Source organism: Gopherus evgoodei, chromosome 1 (assembly GCF_007399415.2).
Source record: "Gopherus evgoodei ecotype Sinaloan lineage chromosome 1, rGopEvg1_v1.p, whole genome shotgun sequence".
Classification (NCBI taxonomy): domain Eukaryota; kingdom Metazoa; phylum Chordata; order Testudines; family Testudinidae; genus Gopherus; species Gopherus evgoodei.
The window spans coordinates 111,096,366-111,116,597 of record NC_044322.1 but is presented as its reverse complement, the minus strand read 5'-3'; the positions used below and the strand labels follow the sequence as shown (position 1 = coordinate 111,116,597).

The following is a 20,232-nucleotide window of genomic DNA, read 5'->3' as shown; positions in this document are numbered from 1 at the left end:
CGAAAACCAAAGAAACCTGTTCTAAATGTTATGTGAAGGACCAGATTCTGAGGTCCTCACTGAGTCCTTAGTGACCCAAATTTTAGTGATTCCATTGAGAGGCATGTGCTCAGCAATTCTTGGCCCTGTATGTTCTTTTATCTAAATGTGCTGCAGCTTTTAGCTAGTCTTTACCGAAGCTTCTTTGATTTTAGGTTACAAGATCATGTGGCTGTGTTTCAGCAAATGGGACTTGTTCACCAAAAGCTTTTTTGATTGTCTAGAGGAAGACAGTAATGCAAAATATTCTAGATTTCATGACCTAGTTGGTCAATTGGATTGCAGCTGACAGTCCATAGGTGTCATATCAATGTGTGTATAATGCATGTGTGCATGTGGTAATAGGAGTTTTAGAGTAGTTTTCAGAATCTTGGGAATTCTGCTGCCTAAACGGATCTTGTGGTACACAAAATAATTACAAAACATATCGTCAAACCCATCTCACCTTCACTGTAAGATACTGGAATTGTACTGAGATCTTCAAGTGGCCTCACAGAGACCGACAGTTATATGTAGGATATCGTTATCATTGAGCGAAGAGTATGCTTAACTCAAGCAAAAAAATTTAATCCCTGAAATTGTCAGTAGTTTATCCTGAGTCATCCGACTCCTGTGAACCTTAGTTTTAACAATATTTTAAACTAGCAGTTTAAAGTAAAAGTATTAAGGGTGATATAGCTATAGAAAAGATCTTTTTTCCAATGTTACAATTTTGTCCGTTTTTTTTTCAAAGACCTCTGAAGGCAATTTGTGGCCTATATAAAAAATGCATTGTAAAAATATATTGACGCTTCTGAACCAGTGTTTCTCAATAACTGATCCATGGACTGGTGCCGGTCCCTGAGATCTCCCAGACACAGTTTAGGAAGGCAGCAACCTTGGTCCCTAGTATCTAAAGGGTTGAGAAACACTCTGTTCTAAACCCTGCTGCTGTGGTGCGTCCCATATTTGCATGCTCAGAGTGTTCTTTTCTTTCAACAGATATTGTTAGTTATATATGTTACTGGGCAGTTTTATAAGGGAAGCTCTCAGAGTAATAGTTTGCTCCTTGTTTAGAGGCAAAGGTGAAATTCGGCTTTTACTCTAATGGTTAAGGTGATGTCAGAGCTCTGCTGTTGCGGAGTGACTCCAAAGAGGGGGCAGTGGGTGACTAAATGATTCTGTACATTTCCCTCTGGTTTTATCCCCAGATACCTCTTACTTCCTCTACCTCATGCCATGATCAGCATCTTTACTTCTGGATAGTGGGTAAGTGGCTTCCTGTTCAGTCACTGCCAGTGCCACTTCATAGGTCAGCTGTCAAAAAATTCTTTGAGACAAACCATTTTTTCCCCTTTCCCCCTTCAGATCAAAGTAATCAGTTCCATTCTTTTCTGTCTCCATTGGCCCAGGGCAAAAGAAGTTAAGAGTCTTACGTTTGGACCCGTTGTGCCCGCCACCAGGCTAGACCATCAACTAGCAGCAGCAGTTTAAAAATGAATAAAATTGATGATAAAAACTAACATTATCCCAATAAATCTTTGCTTTTTTTTCTTTCTCCTACAGGACTATTTTTACCCGAAATACTTGGGTGGATTACAGTTATTACTTTCACTTTTTGGCAGTGCTGTATGTGTGCCCTAACATTGAAACATGGGACAGCCAGTCTGTCCAAAAGAATGTAATAGAGATCCTCTATTCCATCCTGAAATAGAACCAATTGCTCCTCATATGATTTTAAAGTGGGTATATTTATATATATCTATAGAATGACACACGGCGCAGCGCACACACACACATATAAAAAATAAATAAAAAAGTGTAAATTGTTTATGTATGTTGCATTTATTTCTGTAGCTACATAAGAGTAAACAGTTTGCAGTTCTTCTGCAGTGCATACACTTTTTTCATAGTTTAATTTGAAAGTATTTTTAAATAAGAGTATTAGCTTGCAGACCTATTGCTTTTTACATTGTGTGTATCATTGTCATACCACCACATTGCTTACATTTGCATTGAACGTTTAGTATTTAACATACATATATCAGCAGTTTTAGAAAACTCTATATGCTTTTTTAGATTTGAGAGAATCTTTTCTATATAGGTTAGCCTTTAGTAGCTACTAATATCCTTTTAGGCACAATAGTAGCATCTGGTAGAATAATCATATTGTACAGTAGAATTATAAGCTGTTCAATTGGACATCCAGAGCTAAAATATTTATATGAACTGAGAAGAATTTTTCAGAATGCATCTGAAGGGCTGCAATTTAACATGGATTTTGTACCTACCCTCCAGAACCTGCTTAATGATACATCAGCAGGCCAAATATCAATTTACACACTGTGACAGCTGGCACATAATAACAATTTCATTTTCTGTTCTTCAGCTTGTATTGAGAAATTTGGGTCACCGTATACAAGAAGTCCAGATTTCCTTACATGCGTTCATAGTAAGCATTTTTCATATTGTATATTACAACTAAACATAACAGTCATTTGGTTTGAGGTGGGGAGGCACCTCAGTCATCTCCATTCTGATAGAACTTTAGCACCCCTTCTGTCCATTTGCTTTCTGGAGGACCTTATGTCATGTGTGGCACCCTTCTAGCTGAAGGACCAGTTGAGACTTTATTCCTTTCAGAATCCATTAATGCTGCTCCTTCATCTTCCAAAGGGTTCGTGTTTAGTTACTCAGGGCATTTTTTCTCCCTCTGCTTTCTCAAGGGCTGAGCAATCTGGGAAGCAAGAGACGACAACTAGGATTTACAATTAGGTCTTTCACTGAGCTTGGCTCCTCACTTTAACTTATTTTTCTAAGGAAAGAGAAAGTGTGGTTCTTCTCTGTTAAGCCTGAATTTCACCGTAAGTCATTTTAAATCTGTTAGTCTTTAAGGTGCTACCGAACTCCTTGTTGGTTTTGTGGATACAGATTAACGTGGCTACCCCCTGATACTTAAGAGGGACTTTGGTGACTTTCTGCACAGGGTGAATTTCATCTATCACATGACAAATTTCTGTGTTGTATGAAAAGCTGCCAAATCACATTTATTCAGGTTATAATTAAAAAGATGGGTTTGTCAACCTGCAAACTCAACTTGGAATCATGTTGAAAATCAAGCTGGGTTCTTTCTGGCCTGTGAATTTATTAACGGTAAAGATTCTACATTTGGAGTTTAGTTAACCATTGTGTTAACTATCCAGTTTCCTCTCCCATAGCTATGTTGGCGCCATAGTGCTAAGAATGTCAAGTAGCAAAAATATTTTTTCACTCATGTAAGCAGATACAATTCTAAATATACCCAGAAGGCAAATCAACTGAGTAAACAGGCATTATTTATAGCTAATCATTTAATTTTTCCTATGTATTTAGTGTATCATGGTCCAGTTTGATTGGTAGGATTTCATGACCAATGTTAGGGAGTTATTCACAAAAGTGGGATACAATTGCCACTTCACTAAGTTTTCAAGATTAAAATCCATTAGCAGCTTCCCTAAACTGTTGACAGAGTTGGCTGTATCTGAACTCCAAGACTAATAAGCAAAAATTTAAGACCTGAATTTACAAAATACAGCAACATAACTTACATAATGTAAAAGAATCATCTGAATAATTCATAAATGTTTTAGAAATACTGGGCCAAAGGGTGTTTACCTGTGTAGGGATGAATAAAAGCTGAGGAAGGGGCTAAGAATTTGGCCAATTGTAGATAAAGAGGTTTAGCGCTATAATCATATTCTTTCTAGTTTAAAATCCAGAAATGTTTAAAACAGATGGCATACAAATGTAATTAACTAATGACCGCATTGTGGCCAGCCATTGCTTGGGTGCATGGGGGTAGGGGAAAGGGAGTGTGGAAGGAGCCCCTCCATCTTATATCTGCTCTCAGAATTTGCTGCTATTTCAGTCCGTATGCTCACCTGACCACAAAGACTCCATGCATCTGACATTTCTCAGTGACCTCATTTCTGTGTCAAAACAGATGGTAGAGGGTCTTTTCAACATAGCAGACAAGTGTATAACAGGATCCAGTGTCTGGAAGTTGTTGCTAGACAAAGTCAGACTGGAAATAAGGTGCACGCTTTTAACAGTGAGGGTAATTTAACCTTTGGACCAGCTTACTAAGGGTGTGAAGATTCTCTGTCATGTAAAATCTTTATAACAGTCTTTCTAAAAGATGCTGTAATTCAAACAAATTATAAGATTGATGCTGGAATTACTGGCTAAATTCTATGACTTGTGTTATGCAGGAGGTCAGACTAGATGTAATGGTTTTTTCTGGCATTAAATCTATGATTATCTTTTTTTTTTTCTTTTTTTTTTTTTTTAAATAAGGCATGTAGATGATGTCGTTTTTGTAACTTGACAAATTCCTGGTGCAGTTTTAATCCAAGAAGTTCATAAATCTCAGAAGATAAATTTGGAAGTCACAAGTGGCAATTACTATTTTCAGACTTTCAAGCTAAGGTCTCATTTTGATGTCAATTTTGAAAAAAACTAGAAGTTTATAAATTAGGGTGTGATACCTGAATACGAGGAAAGAGAATACTTTACTTGTGCTAGGAGATCTAAATGGATGGAGGCATAGGCCCTGAGAACCTGATTCTGTTTCCTGTTACACTGATGTAAATCGGGAATATTCCAATGAAGCCATTGGAATTACACTGTTGTGAACTAGCGCGAGAGCCTAATCAGATGCTGTTACACACAAACCAATGGAAAAGGAACAGAGCGTCCAGCACAATGTTGGTACTAGACAAAGAATAAAGTAGTTAATTCTTCCACTCCCAGTGGGTTTTGACTTATTTTATTGTCGCACTGTATTTCTCCCATTTTACTCTGCAGAACAGGTGTGTGTAAGAAAAGATGCAGAGGCTGGGGATCCTCTGAAAATTTGGGCACCAACCCTGTCCTTTCATTTTGTCTGCTAGGCTCCTCTGAAGAGCATCACAAAGTGTACACTGCTAGTTAATGCTGCTTTGAATAATGTTAAGCTTACTGTACACAAGTGTTGGTCTGCACAGGGAAAGGAACATGCTCAGAGCTGCTGTTTCTTGGCTTGTTTCCCTGCTCCCTGATCACTCCTTCCCCCTGATCACTCCTTCCCCCTGCTTCCGTATGGCCTGTCAGCTGTGCAGAGACTTTCTAGAGGGGACATTGGCAGGTGTGCATGTGTGGTGGGCAGCCTTCCTCATGCCCTTTCAGTGGGTTTGTTCTGCTCTGCAAAGCTTGGGGGAGGGAAGACATTTAGGCCTTGTTTGTGATTGAGTGTCCTTGATTATCACTGCGAGCCTTTCAAGGAGGGCTAGGTGCAAAGGCTTTGGCTAGTGATTCTCAGGCATTCTCAGCATTTCGAGAGACAAACTATTACAAATATGTATTCCCATGGCAGCAGGCTAACCACATTCCATTCCCTAACAGTTCTCTAGCGCCTTCCTCCCTCTCTCGCAACAGAAGTATTACTGAGGCCTAAGATAAGTTCTTATCTTCTCTATAGCTTGATCCTGACTAGAAATTCTTGATGTTACTTTAATTGCAGAGCTGCTCGGGTAACTGTAGCCTTATCACGTTTTGATAGAAATGGACAGAATTATTGGTGGGGGGAATGTAAATACCATCAAATGTAGGGAATTTAGCCCTTGGGGCTATTTGAAGAGTTCCTTTCTCCTCCTCCTCCTTCTCCTCCTCCACCCCCCCCCCCCCAACCAACGCACCATATACACAAACCACCACCAGTTACATGTTTTCTTTGTCCTTCAGAAATGATTGAGTCTTTATAATAAGCAGGATCACAATTGACAGGTATATTTGTGAGATGTCTGAACTTGTACCATACCATCCTTTAATCCAGTTACCATTACTAGGCACTATTAAGCATTCAGCAGGAAGGGGAGGGGGGAAATTTTCATGCCATCCATTGCATTAGTTCAAAAACAAATACAAAACTATTGCTACTGGCAAACTGGATTTTTGCAGCAGTAAAAATGGCTAAACTTATTTTTTGAGTTTGTCTGGAAGAACTAGGTGGGAGGGATAGCTCAGTGGTTTGAGCACTGGCCTGGTAAACCCAGGGTTGAGAGTTCAATCCTTGAGGAGGCCACTTAGGGATCTGGGGCAAAAATCTGTTGGGATTGGTCCTGCTTTGAGCAAGGGGTTGGACTAATGACCTCCTGAGATCCCTTCCAGCCCTAATATTCTATGATATCAGCCTTGTCTCTCACAGGTCAGTGTATATTTAGCTGAGATTGCCTGCACTCTTCCCTGGGAGTGATAGGGGAAGTGCAGCAGCCTTGGATGCCATGTGGAATGTGGCGGGGCTGTGAAGGGAGGTCTTGGAATGCAGTTCTGAATGGGCTGCAAGGGGAGGCTAGCACGGGTCTGTTCAACCTTGAAGGTCAGCAAGAGTCTCCAGCATTTCTATCTGACACTTGAGAAGTGCTAGTATCTCCTGCTACACATCTCTCTCCTTTTCCTGTGCCTTTCTCCTCTCTGCTCAATCCCCATCCATGCGGTCTGTAAGGGTGATCCTCCAAGCCCTGTGTTTGGTATCTGAAGTACCAGATGCTTGCAGGATCTCTAGGAACATGTCATCCTGCCTCCTCTTCCTTCTCCTCATCTGGCTGAGCTGCTCCACTGATGTAGATGGAGAGACCCTCAAGGACACATTTCCAGCTGCAAAGATGCACAGAGGTCCTATTGTGAGTGTATTCACCAGATAAATGGAAACTTGCTATACTGAACTCACTCCCCTTGATGCACACAAGTTTAAAACACTGCATTCACATTTCTCCTTGGGATGCATAGAGCATTGTGGCAGTCCCAGCTATAGTGAGTATGGCCTGGGAGGTTGGGTGCAGGCGAATTGGGACAAGAAGGGGGCGATGTAGCTCAAGGGCATGAGTATATGTGGAAAGGGCAACTGAACTGAGTACTGGCACCGTTTTCCACAGGCAGTGGTGATTTTAGCTGATATCTCATTCATGAGGGTAATAGAGGCTGAAAGGGAACAGTTCATGCATGCATCATGCTGCACACCGGTTCGGTATGCTGCTCAGTAATTGCCGAGTGCCAGGGGAAAGTGTCCTACCATGGTGGAAGAACTAACTGAGCCCTCCCCAGAAACCTTTGGCAGAAGATTGCAGACTACCTCCAGGAAAGTTTCCTCGAGATCTCTATAGAGGTTTCACAGGACATCCCAGTGCACATAAACTCTTCTGCAGGGTTCCCTCTGCCTAAGTGTACAGAGGAGTGAGAAGCAGATAGTAACTCTTCCTCTGTTGGTTATTTCACTACCTCTTCTAGCGTGATTATAAAAGAGTAAATGAACAAATGTGCCCCTGCAATATCAAAGCAAACTGCAAACTTACTAGAGGTTCCTTCCTCTGTATCATCCTCACCCGTACTGGACTGTAGGGACTGGCTTTACTGCTCTGGAGTCAAAAACAGGTCCTAGCTCACTGTACCACTGGATCCCCTGGTTACCCGTCCCCCATACTACTCCTCTTCCTCATCTAACAGCTCCTCCTCACTGTTCATTCTGGAGTCCTGTGACGGAGTCCTCCAAAGTATCAACAGGACTTTTAGGGGTGGTGGTGGTGTCTCCACCAAGGATGGCATGCAGCTTTTTGTAAAAGTGGCATTTCTGCAGCTCCGCACCGAGTAACAGTTAGCCTCCCTTGCCTTGTGCTATGTCTGCCACAGCATGGGGCCCTGAGCCTGCTGTGGGAGGGGTGGCGGCAGCTCATGCTCCCAGGAGCCGCAGAGCCCAAGAGTGGCGAGGGGTGGAGCGGGGGGCGCACGGGGACTACCGCCTGCATGAATCTGCTGCAGGAGCCCACCCCTGGGGGGGGGGCACCAGGCCGCACCCCAGGCACCCTTGCTCCCCCCTCAATGCGCTTGGGTTCTGCAGCTCCTGGAAGTGTGAGCTGCCGCTGCCCCTCTCGCAGCTCCCACCCCTGCTGCCTCAACACTCCACGTGGAGTTTTGCCTCCACGTGGAGCCAGTGTCTGACCAGTATGGGCCTGGTAAAGGGAATCCTGGGGGGCAGTCAGGGAGCAGGAGGAGGGTTGGATGGGTCAGGAGTTCTGAGGGTCCTGTCAGGGGGTAGGGAGTGGTTGGAAGGGGCGTGGGAGTCCCAGGGTTCTGTCTGGGGGTGGGGGTGTTGATAAGGGTTGGGGCAGTCAGGGGACAGGTAGGGGGTGGGGTTCTAGGGGAGCAGTTAGGGGCAGGGGGTTCCAGGAGTGGGCAGTCAGGGGACAAGGAGCGAGGGGAGCAGTTGGAGGTTCTGACCAGGGCAATCGGGGTGGGAAGTGGGAGGGAGTGGATAGGGGTGAGGCTAGGGCAGGGCTCTCCCCTCTTTTTTTGATTGTTGTTGAAATATGGTAACCCTAGGTGAGGGGGGAGCCGGGGGGTGCATGGGGGCTGGTGCCCGCATACATCCACTGCAGCCTACAGGAGCCTCTGGGGCGGGGCACCGGGCTGCAGCCAGGGCAGGGGGGTGCAGCTGTTCCCTGCTAGCGGTGCCACCGCCTTTGCAGAGCTGCTGCGCCATTCCGGCTCCTCCATGGCTTTAGCTCGCTGCTGCAGCAGCAGGCAGGACGCTCTGGCTCTCCGGTCCCGGCCTCCGGAAGGCAGGTCCTCCTTGCCGAGCTGCTGCAGTGACCCAAGCCCGGAAAGCCAGTGAGTGGACTCAGGGCAGGGGCCACCTCGGTGGGGAGGGGAGGGCTTGCGAGGGGGGCTGTGCACCCTCCAGGGGAGTTCAGGGGGCAGGGAGGGGGCGAACCTGGTCTGGGGAGCAGCCCCTGGGCACAGCTGGCTCCTGGTGTCTGTAAGGGCTCGTTGGGATTTGCCCCTCAATGAACCGATGGGGGAGAGGCGCAAGGTGGAAGTTTTGTCTAGGGTGCAAAATATCCTTGTAGTGGCCCTGCCCCAGGGGGTGCATGCACCCCAGGTTAAGAACCACTGCACTAAACTGATAAGATCTGCATTTTAATTTAATTTTAAATGAAGCTTCTTAAACATTTTTAAAAAATTGTTTACTTTACATACAACAATAGTTTATAGACTTACAGAGAGAGAGAGACCTTCTAAAAATGTTAAAATGTATTACTGGCACACGAAACCTTAAATCAGAGTGAATAAATAGAGGCTCGGCACACCACTTCTGAAAGGTTGCCTACCCCTGAACAAGACCATACCAAAACACTCTTAGCTGTGGTCTACACTACAAATTTATATCAGTATAATTATGTCGCTCAGGTGTGTGGAAAATCCATACTCCTGAGTGACACAGTTATACCACCCTAACCGCTGGTGTAGACAGTGCTATGATGATGGGAGGGCTTCTCCTGTCGACACAGCTACTGCCTCTCGGGGAGGTGGAATACCTGTGCTGATGGGAGAAGCTCTCCTGTTAATGTGGGTGACATTTTCACCAAGCGCTACAGTGGCAGATGCGGCACTGAAAGTGTAGACATTCCCTTAGTATGGGGAATTAGTGTGGAGTAAGAGTACCCACATGGGTGCTAGTGCAGAATAGCTATTCTGCAGTACCTGTCCCAAGCTGTTTTCCCCCTGTAGACAATCCCTGAGAATCTTTCTCAAATGTTTATTGAGCAGTAATCAAACACCACTGTACTATAAATGCTTCAAAAATATGTCAAAGGGATTTGCTTTGTCTGCATCATTAAAAGTATTAAAGTTTTTCAAAGTAAAATGTTTCACAAAGGCATGCCTTTAACGTCAATAGAGAGTAAGACGAGAGAAATACAGTTCCCGTTATTCTGACAAAGCAAAACATTCGCTTATTAGTTGTGAAATACCTAACCCAAAGTCTTAAACATCCTCTGTAGCTGAGCACTTTCATCAGACTTGTCATCAAAATAGGGAGATGAGGTAACACTATCCATCTCCCCTATAATACATGCATGCACGAAGCACATTTTAGAAAATAATTGTCAAGGGATAGCCCAATCATTTAGTCTCATCAGATCCAGTGGATGGAGAATCCTTCTTGTTTTCCCCCTTAATTTATACACACACTTGCTGGGCATAGAACACATTTTGTAACTGTACTAGAGGTGAGAGAGGAAAGTGAAGTCAGTAATATTTGACCTATACATGCTACCTAAGAACATCCTGGCAGTGATCTTGATTTACAGTGGGTAAAAAAACAGTCTGGCTGTAATGGAAGAAGTATTCAGCAATACACCTCTACCCCGATATAACGCCATCCTTGGGAGCCGAAAAATCTTACCGCGTTATAGATGAAACCGTGTTATATTGAACTTGCTTTGATCCACCGGAGTGCGCAGCCCTGCCCCGCTGGAGCACTGCTTTGCCGCATTATATTCGAATTCGTATTATATTGGGTCATGTTATATTGAGGTAGAGGTGTATTATCAACCTTTACTGGAGACGATATCAAACTGATTAGTGCAGCGAATAAAGTCAGGAGAGAATTTTTTTTTTTTATTCCTCCACTGTGCTACTAATTTGCTAAATTATTATGGCTGAGTAACTAAGGCCGGGTTTCGCAAAAATGGCCACCAATTTAGTGTGTCCAACTTGAGCTATCTAGGGTCTGATGTTAAGATGTGCTTACCTTCAGCTGGAGTTCAGCTACTCTGAAAATAAAGCCATATATCTTTCAATCTGAGCACCCAAGATCAATGGCCATTTTGAAAATGTTGGCCGTAACCTTGGTGCCTCACTTTTCTGATACGTAAAATAGTCATAATTATACTCACCTTTGTAAAAGGACTTTGGGATCCTCTGACAAAAGGCACATTAAGTGCAACATAGTATTAGCACTATGAGTATTTTTGTCATTTAAACCAGTAGATTTTTGGCTGAGCAAAGCTTTGGTCCTATGCGGAGGGCATTTGTTGTCACAGCATAGGCTCTGATCCTGGTGGGCCTTTGGTGTATTTGGAGCTCTGTTTGCTTCACTGGGGTTCTGCTAAGTCATAAGAGTCCATCCACTCTGATTGCCGGGTGGGACCAGAATGGGCTTTGTGAAACTACTTAAATTGTTTTCTCTAAGCACTGTTGGCTACAGTCTGTCAAGGCCTCGAGCAGATATGGAGTGTGGGGTGTTCTTTAGTCTCCTGGGGGCATAAGACACCGCAGAAGGGAAGCAGGGAATCCTAGCTCTGCATCCCTGCTATCGCCAAGCACTAGCTACTTGGCCATGCATGGGACCACTCAAGAATTGTAAATTGCAGGATTGACACCATGAATTGTAAGTTCTCTGGGGCAAGGACTCTCTTCTTGTGTGTTTGTACTGTGTCCTGTAGTGAGGGCACCCAGTTCTGACTGGAGCCTTCACAACAGTGCTAATGCTTGCAACGGGCACCATAAAGATTCCAACATTTTTGCTCACTGAAATAATTACCTTTTATCCCATCATTCGTGGTATTGTTTCCACTTAGAATGAGGAATGTCTCAAACCCATCATTGTGCATTTATATACTGCAGGTGGTTAATGTCCAGTTTTTAATGGCACCCATTTTACAAACAGTTGTTATGCATAGCTGAACCTAGCATTGCTTGTCCTGATTTTATTTGAACTTTTTTATAGACTCCTCCTTGTTGCATTAAACTTAAGTAAACCAACAATATTAGAAATTCCAGCACTTTGGGACTGCAAATCCAAGCTGAGATGTGAAACTACTTTAAAAAAATCCAGCTCAAAGTGAAGAATCATAATATGCAACAATATTTAATAAGTTTTGCCAAGTCCGATGGTCCTGCAGATTGTACTGTGACTAAAATTCATGTAGAAAAGAAAACTCTGTTTGTGGGCCTTTCTACTATCTGAATGGGACAGAATGGTCTCTACACCTGTTCCAAATATGCTGATGTGAAGGGGCAGGTTTTGAAAAGGCCCCATGGGATGTTTATGAAGATCCAGTAGCCCAAAGCACCTGCATAAGGGGCACAAAGGTTCAGTAGCCCTTATTTTTAGGGCCCTACCAAATTCATGGTCCATTTTGGTTAATTTCACAGGAGGGTTTAAAATTAGTCAGTTTCACATTTTCAGATATTCACATCAGAAATTTCATAGTGGTGTAACCCTGGGGGTCCCAAGGCAAAAGGCGGTCAGGGTGGGAGGGTCGCAAGGCTATTGTAGGGGGGTTCTGGGATTGCCACCCTTACTTCTGCCCTGCTGCTGGCCGGGGTGCTGCCTTCAGAGCTGAGCAGCTGGAGAGGAAGGCTGCTGGCCCAGTGCCCATCTCTAATGCCAGCACCACCTCCAGCAGCAATGCAGAAGTGAGGGTCGCAGGGTATGAGGGGTGGGTTACCATACATCCAGTTCTCCCAGCAGTCTCCTGCATGAGTTGGGGGCTGACAGCTGGTGCCACAGCCTCTCTGTGCATGTCGTGTGTGTGTGAGCTAGAGTTACAGCCTCTCTGCATGGCAGGTAGGTGACAGCTGGAGCCACCCGAGCTTTCTGCAGCAAGGGAAGATTTTGGAGGTGGGTCTGACCTGCCCTGGGAGCAGCCCCTGTAGGGGAACAGGAAATCTTTTCCCTCCTCCTCCCCAGCCAGGACTAGCAGCTGGAGCCCTATACAGGCTGGGAGCCACTCGCTGTGTGCCAGATTTCATGGGGGAGATCAGATTTCATGGTCCGTGATGGATTTTTCATGGCCATGAATTTGGTAGGGTCCTACTTGTTGTGTATTACAACAGTTGCAGAGGGGCTCCCAATGGATTTTGTAGGGGCATAGTCCACCTCCACTTAGTTCCTGGTGTGCAGCCTTATAACTTTGGTTTTGTACCTGCATGGGTGAATTTCACTCTGCGAGAACAGTCAAATTAACAGTTTGGTATTTGATTTAAAGATCCATCCTGAACTGGGTGACTGCTGTCTTGTGCTGAAATATTGCTGCCTGGTACAATAGTATCAGCTGTAACAGCTATACTTCATGTCATTTCACATGCAGAGCTCCCATTGATATCAGTTGGAGTTCTCTGTCATTAGACTTTATTCAACCTTGTCTGGTTAGGAACATTTTACTGTCTCGACTAGTGGTTTGAAGTTATTTTATTAGTATTACATCAGTCTTTTCTTCTTTTCCTTTTTTTCCTTACAATTTCTACGAAAGAGTGTATCCATGGCAGTTTTGATAGCTATGTAAAATACAGTCTTTACCAACAACAAACTGATCAGTCTACTGTTCGCCTCACCCCAACAGCCAAAAATAAACCACCAATCCACTTCCTGCAACACTGACCCTTTTCCTGCACCCCTTTCTCTCAAAAGCCTGGGAAAGTAGATGGGCTTTTCTGTGTTCCCTAAAAGTCAGCAAATTTGGATTATTTTTCCAACCTAGGGGTCATCAGTTCCAAAATATAGGGACCCTTGCTCATAATGGAAGAAACTTCCTCCCATTTTTAATAAGGTGCGCTTCAACTTCCGTGCTTTTGCTGATCGCTACTGAGGTAGCATTGCATAAGGATAATTACAGAAGAATAATTCAGTATCCTAGCACTATGAAGCCTCTATCTGTTGCACCAATCACCTGTATTTCTGATAGTAATTCCAGTATTCCTGTAATGTCTTGATTCTGACAGAGGCAGGAAAACAAACTGAGAGTTCAATGTGGTGTTTTATTCTTTTTTTTTTAACCAGATTTACCAAATCAGTGTTCTCCTTACCCTTGCCAGAAAGAGGGGACTGAAATATGCGAAGATCTAAAGGGTGACTTCTTTTGTCATTGCAGACGTGGCTGGCATGGGCGAAAATGTGAACAAGGTAGTTTATATTTGGTTTATTTCTTAATGACTTCTGATGACCAGGCTATATGGGATTGTCTGTCATGTACAGTGTTTCTTATACCTCATACATTTCCTTGAACTCTTGTTGAGTGCACTTGTAAATAGTCATTGATGCCAGACTCCAGTATTTACTCCTTCCCCATTGTCACATAATTCACAATTGCCATAGCATTGAACTTTGGTTTACGCATCATTCAGGGTTCTCCCCCCCACCCCGCCCAAAAATCTTGTGTAACTGTATAAAATGACATTTTAAAAAAAAACCTAATTGTATAGAGGCTTGATCCTCGATACCCTTATTTATAGAGGACCTGTTCCCAAGACTATTGAAATCCCAGTGAGGATTCACATAGACTCTGTTGGGGCTACTCACATAAGAACTACTTGCTTGAGTAAGTGTTGGTGGTCCTACAAATGGGAGGTTTTCCTGAGAGGGTTTGCCATTTCCTTTATGGCATACAAAGATTTCCCCTGCTCTCTCTGATTACTGCTTTCTGCTCCTTTCAGGCCTTTCATCAAAGCAATCACTCTTCTGGCTGCAAGGATTAATTAAGATTCATTTGAGATCATATTCTGCTAGCCCCCAATCATACTGGCCCAGGCAGCAGGAGATCTCACAGGGGAACTGAACTTGAGCTTCCTGTAGAGCTGGGGGAATATTGTGAAGAGTGGTGGAATTATTCACAAATATTTTATTTTTAAAAATGTGAAATTTGTTCATGAATTGATTTTGAGCATCTCTGTAAGCTCAGCAACTGCAGTGATGTTTTGTTTTTGTTTTTTACTCAATGTCTCTTCCATTGTCTTGGTCATTTAGAGAGACAAGGTGGGTGAGGTAATATCTTTGATTGGACCGACTTCTGTTGGTGAGAGAGACAAGCTTTCGAGCTTACACAGAGCTCTTTCTCGGGTCTGGGTAAGGTACTCCGTGTCACAGCTAAGGGGACTGCCTACAACATCATCCCACATGAACCACTCCAGTGACCTTCTATATGCTTCTCAAGATATGCAAATAAGGGACACTGGATTCATAAAAACAATCCTCAAACCACTCCAAAGGGCCAGCTCCCTCCAGGACACAACCAATTTTTTCCAGAAACTCCGCAACATTAGCAACTTCCCTCAGAACATCATCTTCACCACCATGGATGTCACCTCCCTGTACCCCAATAACCTTCTCAATGACAGCATCATTGCCTGTCTCAGATATCTACAAGACAATGTACAACACTCAGATATTCAGCCCAAACACATCACCAAACTCATCCATTTCATCCTCCCCCATAACAAATTTACATTCAACAGCAAACACTGTTCCCAAACCATGGGAACAGCCATGGGTATGAGGATGGCTCCCCAGTATGCCAGCCTCTTCATGGGTCACCTTGAAAAAGAATTTCTGAACAAATGTACCACAAAACCAATGATATTCCTAAGATACATCGATGATATTTTCATCCCCTGGACAGACATTCATGGACTGAATAGTGACACTGGGTTTATGGCTTAGTACTACAATCTGTAACCCACTAACAACCCCTCCCCCTCCTTGGTTATTTTCCCCCCTCCCTTCCTTTCCCCGCTATGACTGGAGGGGAGTTAACAGGCCACTTCACCTTTAGTGGTCCCTTGAAATGTGTTAACTATTTATGCCGCACAGAAAATTCCACCTTGTATTTAGCTGTGACACTCTGAGTACATTTCCCAGACCCCAAGAATAGCTCTGTGTAACTTGAAAGCTTGTCTCTTTCGCCAACAGAAATTAGTCCAGTAAAAGATATTATTTCACCCACCTTGTCTCTAATATCCTGGGACTGGCACAGCTGTAACAACACTGCATTGATCCTACTGTTGTTTAAATTTTGTGTATAAAGATCCCTTCCCAGATGTGGCTCAGGATGCTATATGAACATCAGGTCTGCTCCTGCAAAGACATATGGGAGTTACTTTACTCATGGCGATAGTGCCATCAACTTCATACAGACTATTCCCAGGAGTAAAGACACTTTTATACCTGTTTGCAAGGTTAGGCCCACAATTCAGTGGTGGTTGTGGAAGATCCTAAGGGCAATAAACGTGTGTGTGTGTGTGTGTGTGTATTTGAGTTGATATGAGTGTTTTGAAGCTGTTTCTAAATAATTATTCTTCCATCTCTTGCCTTTCTTTCCTACTTCCCATCCCTACCCTCACTTACACCATGTTGAATAGCTGGAAAGCCTAACATAACTTTGTATTCATATCTAGATATTGATGAATGCAGTGTGCAGAATGGTGGCTGTAACCAAGTCTGTCTCAACAACCCAGGCAGTTACCGCTGTTCATGTTATAGTGGCTATGCTCTTAAAAACGATAAAATATGTGAAGGTAAGATCAATGTATGCCTTTAATTTCAGATTAGCTGATACATTAAAGTCAATGAGTAGCAGTTCTCAATCACTGTGGAGAATATTAGTGTATGTGTTATGTTCATATTATTTTGGATATAAGGTAGGTGGGAGGTAAACTGCGTGGGTGGAAATGAGAGAGGTTTCAAACCACTAAGGACTCTGTGAGGGTCCCCTGGGTTGCTAGGAGCCAGCCTTGAATATTTGTTCGACCATAGGCATTGACTTCCCCTCTGCCTGGTGGGTGCTTGACACCTCCCCCCCCCAGCTCTGCCCCGCCTCTTCCTGCCCTGCCCTCCCCCCACCCCCATTCCACTCCTTCCCCAAAGTCCCCACCCCAGCCCACCTTTTCTGACCCCCTTCCTGCTCCCATTCCACTCCCTTTCCCCAAGTCCCTGCCCTGCCTCTTCTCCACCTCCTCCCCTGAGTGCGCCACGTCCCCATTCCTCCCCCTCTCCCAGAAAGTCTTAAGCTGCTAAACAGCTGTTAGGTGGCGGGTGGTGGTGGTGATCAGGAAGCGCTGGGAGGGAAGGAGAGGAGCAGGGACATGGTGCACTTGTGGAGGGGGAAGGGCAGGGGACCTTGGCTGCTAGTGGGTGCGGAACACCCTGCTAATTTTTCTCCGTGAGTACCTATGTGTTTGACAGTCAGCAGTGGGTCGGGGACCATTGGAGGAATGAGTGGAGATTTGCTGGCTGTAGGGAGTTCGGTCCGAGCTGGCTGAGGATGTCAAGAATGGTTTCTTCAGAGACTGACCCATCAGGGATGATAGAGGCCTGGGCTGCTGAATGGGTGGTGATAAGACCAGACTGGAAGAACATCAGGCTTTGTGGCTTATGAAGAGAGAGCCTGAACTGGGGAAACGGGGGGTGAAATGGTCCTTTCCAGGGCTGGAAAAGGACAGTGATCCAGCTGATCAGTACCGGAGTTCATTCACAGATCTGAATTGTAAATAATAAAATACAGGTCGTTTAATTCAGTCATGAGTGGAGCTGTGGTGAATGGGGATTTATGCAGTGGCCTTCAGAGAACACCTACTATAGCTATTGGGACCACTCTCCTGCTCCTGGAGACAGGGCCCTTGTAAGAAGGGAGCAGAGGGAGGGGTGTCCCAAGGTAAAATTGCCAAGTGAGAAGCTTGGTGGTAGCAGCAGTATATGAGACGAAGTCCTAAGAAACCAGGAGTTGTGACCATTACATATTATACTGTAGGTTTACACCAAATGTTGTGTTTTAATTGTTAGGCCAAAAGAAACTCTTAATAGTTAGGTTTTTGTTTTATTTTTTTTCCCCAAGTAGCTGCAGCCTATTAGGATTTTATTCAGTAGTGCAAGTTTGGAATACATGTCTAGGCATGCCAGTAGTCACACCAAACTTTTCTGCAACATCGTAACATAGCAGTGATTCACAGAGGATTTGTGGGTTGGTCCAGCTGATCAGCCCTCACATCCTGACAACACTGAGAGGAAGAAGGATTGGCAAGAAGAGTTGTTATGATTGTTTCCAGTCTCATTGCATTGCAATATGTGAGCCTATTTTTTTCCTTTTTTTTTTTTTGTGGTGTTTGTTAAATTTTAATATTTTTTCTTAATCTGGGTATGTACAGCAGCCAATAAATTCAGAAGGTGAAAGTGCAAAGAATGGATCTTACAGCCTTTCTTGCATAATCTCATTTAAGATTAACTGTTGTTGAAATGCCCTGGTGAGGGCAGACAGCAATGTTACAAAGCAGTTTAGGACAGAAAATGAAGCAGAATGTCATGTCCAGTTGAAGCTACAGGGTGAATGTTATGTCCACAGAATTTAACTAATCCAGATTTCAAATGTCTGTCTTTTGCATGCTGTGCCATGGGATCAAAGTGACCACAAGTGGCCAAGCCCTCAGCTCTATTTATCTCATTCAAAAGACAAATTATGTATCAAATTTTTAATGTGCTGCCACATAATTTATTTCATAACGGTTCAGTCATCCCTGCTTATAAGAACCTTTGGTTTACTTACACACACACACTGCAGAAAATAGAGCCAAGCATATGCGGAAGCTCCAGCACAATAACTTTATCAACCACAATAACTGTATCAACATAAATACAAGAAATGGAAATTTCCTGCAATATTTTTGAGAGCTCTCACTGTATTATGTTTACGTATATAATTCCATCAGGGAGGGTGACCAAAGCTCCTACAGAAACTAAGAACAGTAGGGGGTGATTAGGCAAATTCAGTAAGGTTGTAACACTTCTAGAGAAGTATCAGAGGGGTAGCCGTGTTAGTCTGGATCTGTAAAAGCAGCAAAGAGTCCTGTGGCATCTTATAGACTAACAGACGTATTAGAGCATGAGCTTTCATGGGTGCATCCGACGAAGTGGGTATTCACCCACGAAAGCTCATGCTCCAATATGTCTGTTAGTCTATAAGGTGCCACAGGATTCTTTGTTACTTATAGAGAAGTACCACCACCTGGAGATGCTCATATACTAGTTCAGACTGGTTTCTCCAGAGACAAACAGACAAAGAAGGATTTTTGATAAACAGCGTGAGTTGAAACACACTCATGGGTACACACCTATGGGGATCACCCCAGTCCCCCACCGGGACATGAATGTTTGCTGTTTTCTGATTCAGAAAACACAAGAGTTTCTGTCAAAGGGGGGCCCCCAATCCTTGGGAAGGTTTTTGGAAGGACTTTGGGCTACTGAGGCCCCATAAGACTGACAGATGACTTTTGGTAAGCTTCTTGCATGCGTATAAGAACTCGTTTTTTATATGTTTTATCTAGAATTCTTTCACCCTGAGAATAAAGGTGCTTGCTTATAAAGAGCTATGTGGTACTTTGTGACTGCAGGCAATTTCAACTGTTCATAGCCTTTGAAGAGGAAGCAAAACACAAACACTGGCCTGTTTATGCAGTCTGGCTTGCTGGGGATATCACACTGTAGGCAGGAAACTGCAGTCTGGAAAAACCCCGGTCAGGAGGGAAAGACGTGATATCTACCCAGTAGAGATGACTGCTGAGGAGCCTAGAGTGGGTGACTTTGAGACACAACAGAGAGGGAATACAAGTGCAGTTGTCCTGAACCATTTCCAATGCACAAAGTGGTTACCTTGTGCCCCTTTCCTGACAGGAAGAGAAACTGATCATAAAAGCAAAAATAAGTGGTGGTTTTTCAAGACAAGATCCTCAGCTGATGTAAATTGGCATAGAGCTATGCTGATGTATATCAGCTGAAGGTTTGTCCTCAAAAGTATAGTTATAAATGGGAAGGACCTGCTTTGAAAATTGCATGTAAACACTCATAGCCTGGAGATTTATCCCTGAAGCAGCTGATGTTTTATATGTAGTGTCAATTGTATCTGAATGTATATTTTTCTTTTTTTACTTTTTGCCTCTCTTAGCTTTCCTTCTAAGCTTGTGCCTATAGTAATGATGTACCCGCACTAGGGGGGAAAAGGTGATTATTTTTGGCGGGGGTGGGGTGGGGGTTGGTTTTATCATCATATTTTAGCTCAGCTTAGGTAAAATCCTAGTGTGCACAAGGTAGTTGTAGTTTTAACACATTACCAGGTCGAGCTAGATAATAAGCTCTGCCCTAGTATTTACCATGACCTGCTAGCATACGTTAAAACTACAACTTTGTTCACATTAAGCAGCATCTGCTGAAAAGAGGCTTATTTTTTCCCCCATCTAGACCTAAGGGGAGTATGCCTCCCTTTAGCAGAACCCCCCAGTACTCTTAATCTGATACCTAATTTGGTGATTAGATTATAGACATGCACTCCTTTGGGCCTAATTCAGAATAGTGCAAAGGGACACATTGACTTTGAGTTGTACCCATTATTCCAGCTGTGAAGTTTGCCTTTTGTCTATAAGAAAATGTTCTGTTTAGTGTAGGTTTATTAGTCCAACATGAGACAATAGAACAAAAAAACTTGCCATTAAAGACAGATGTTTAATAATAATAATAATAATTATTATTATTATTATATGCATGCCACAGGTATCTTACATTTAAAATGATATGCTTTAGGTGAAATTTGAGAGATGGTG

General features: G+C 43.6%; 1 protein-coding gene across 1 annotated transcript in view; it reads left to right on the top strand.

Moving 5' to 3' along the window:
- Positions 1 to 20,232, top strand: part of GAS6 (growth arrest specific 6) — a 78,933-nt gene that overhangs the window by 17,508 nt on the left and 41,193 nt on the right. Inside the window, exons 3-6 of the mRNA XM_030569122.1 lie at positions 1,585 to 1,609; positions 2,408 to 2,470; positions 13,655 to 13,777; positions 16,045 to 16,164. Coding sequence (XP_030424982.1) covers positions 1,585 to 1,609; positions 2,408 to 2,470; positions 13,655 to 13,777; positions 16,045 to 16,164 — 331 coding nt within the window. The remainder of the gene's footprint in view (positions 1 to 1,584; positions 1,610 to 2,407; positions 2,471 to 13,654; positions 13,778 to 16,044; positions 16,165 to 20,232) is intronic.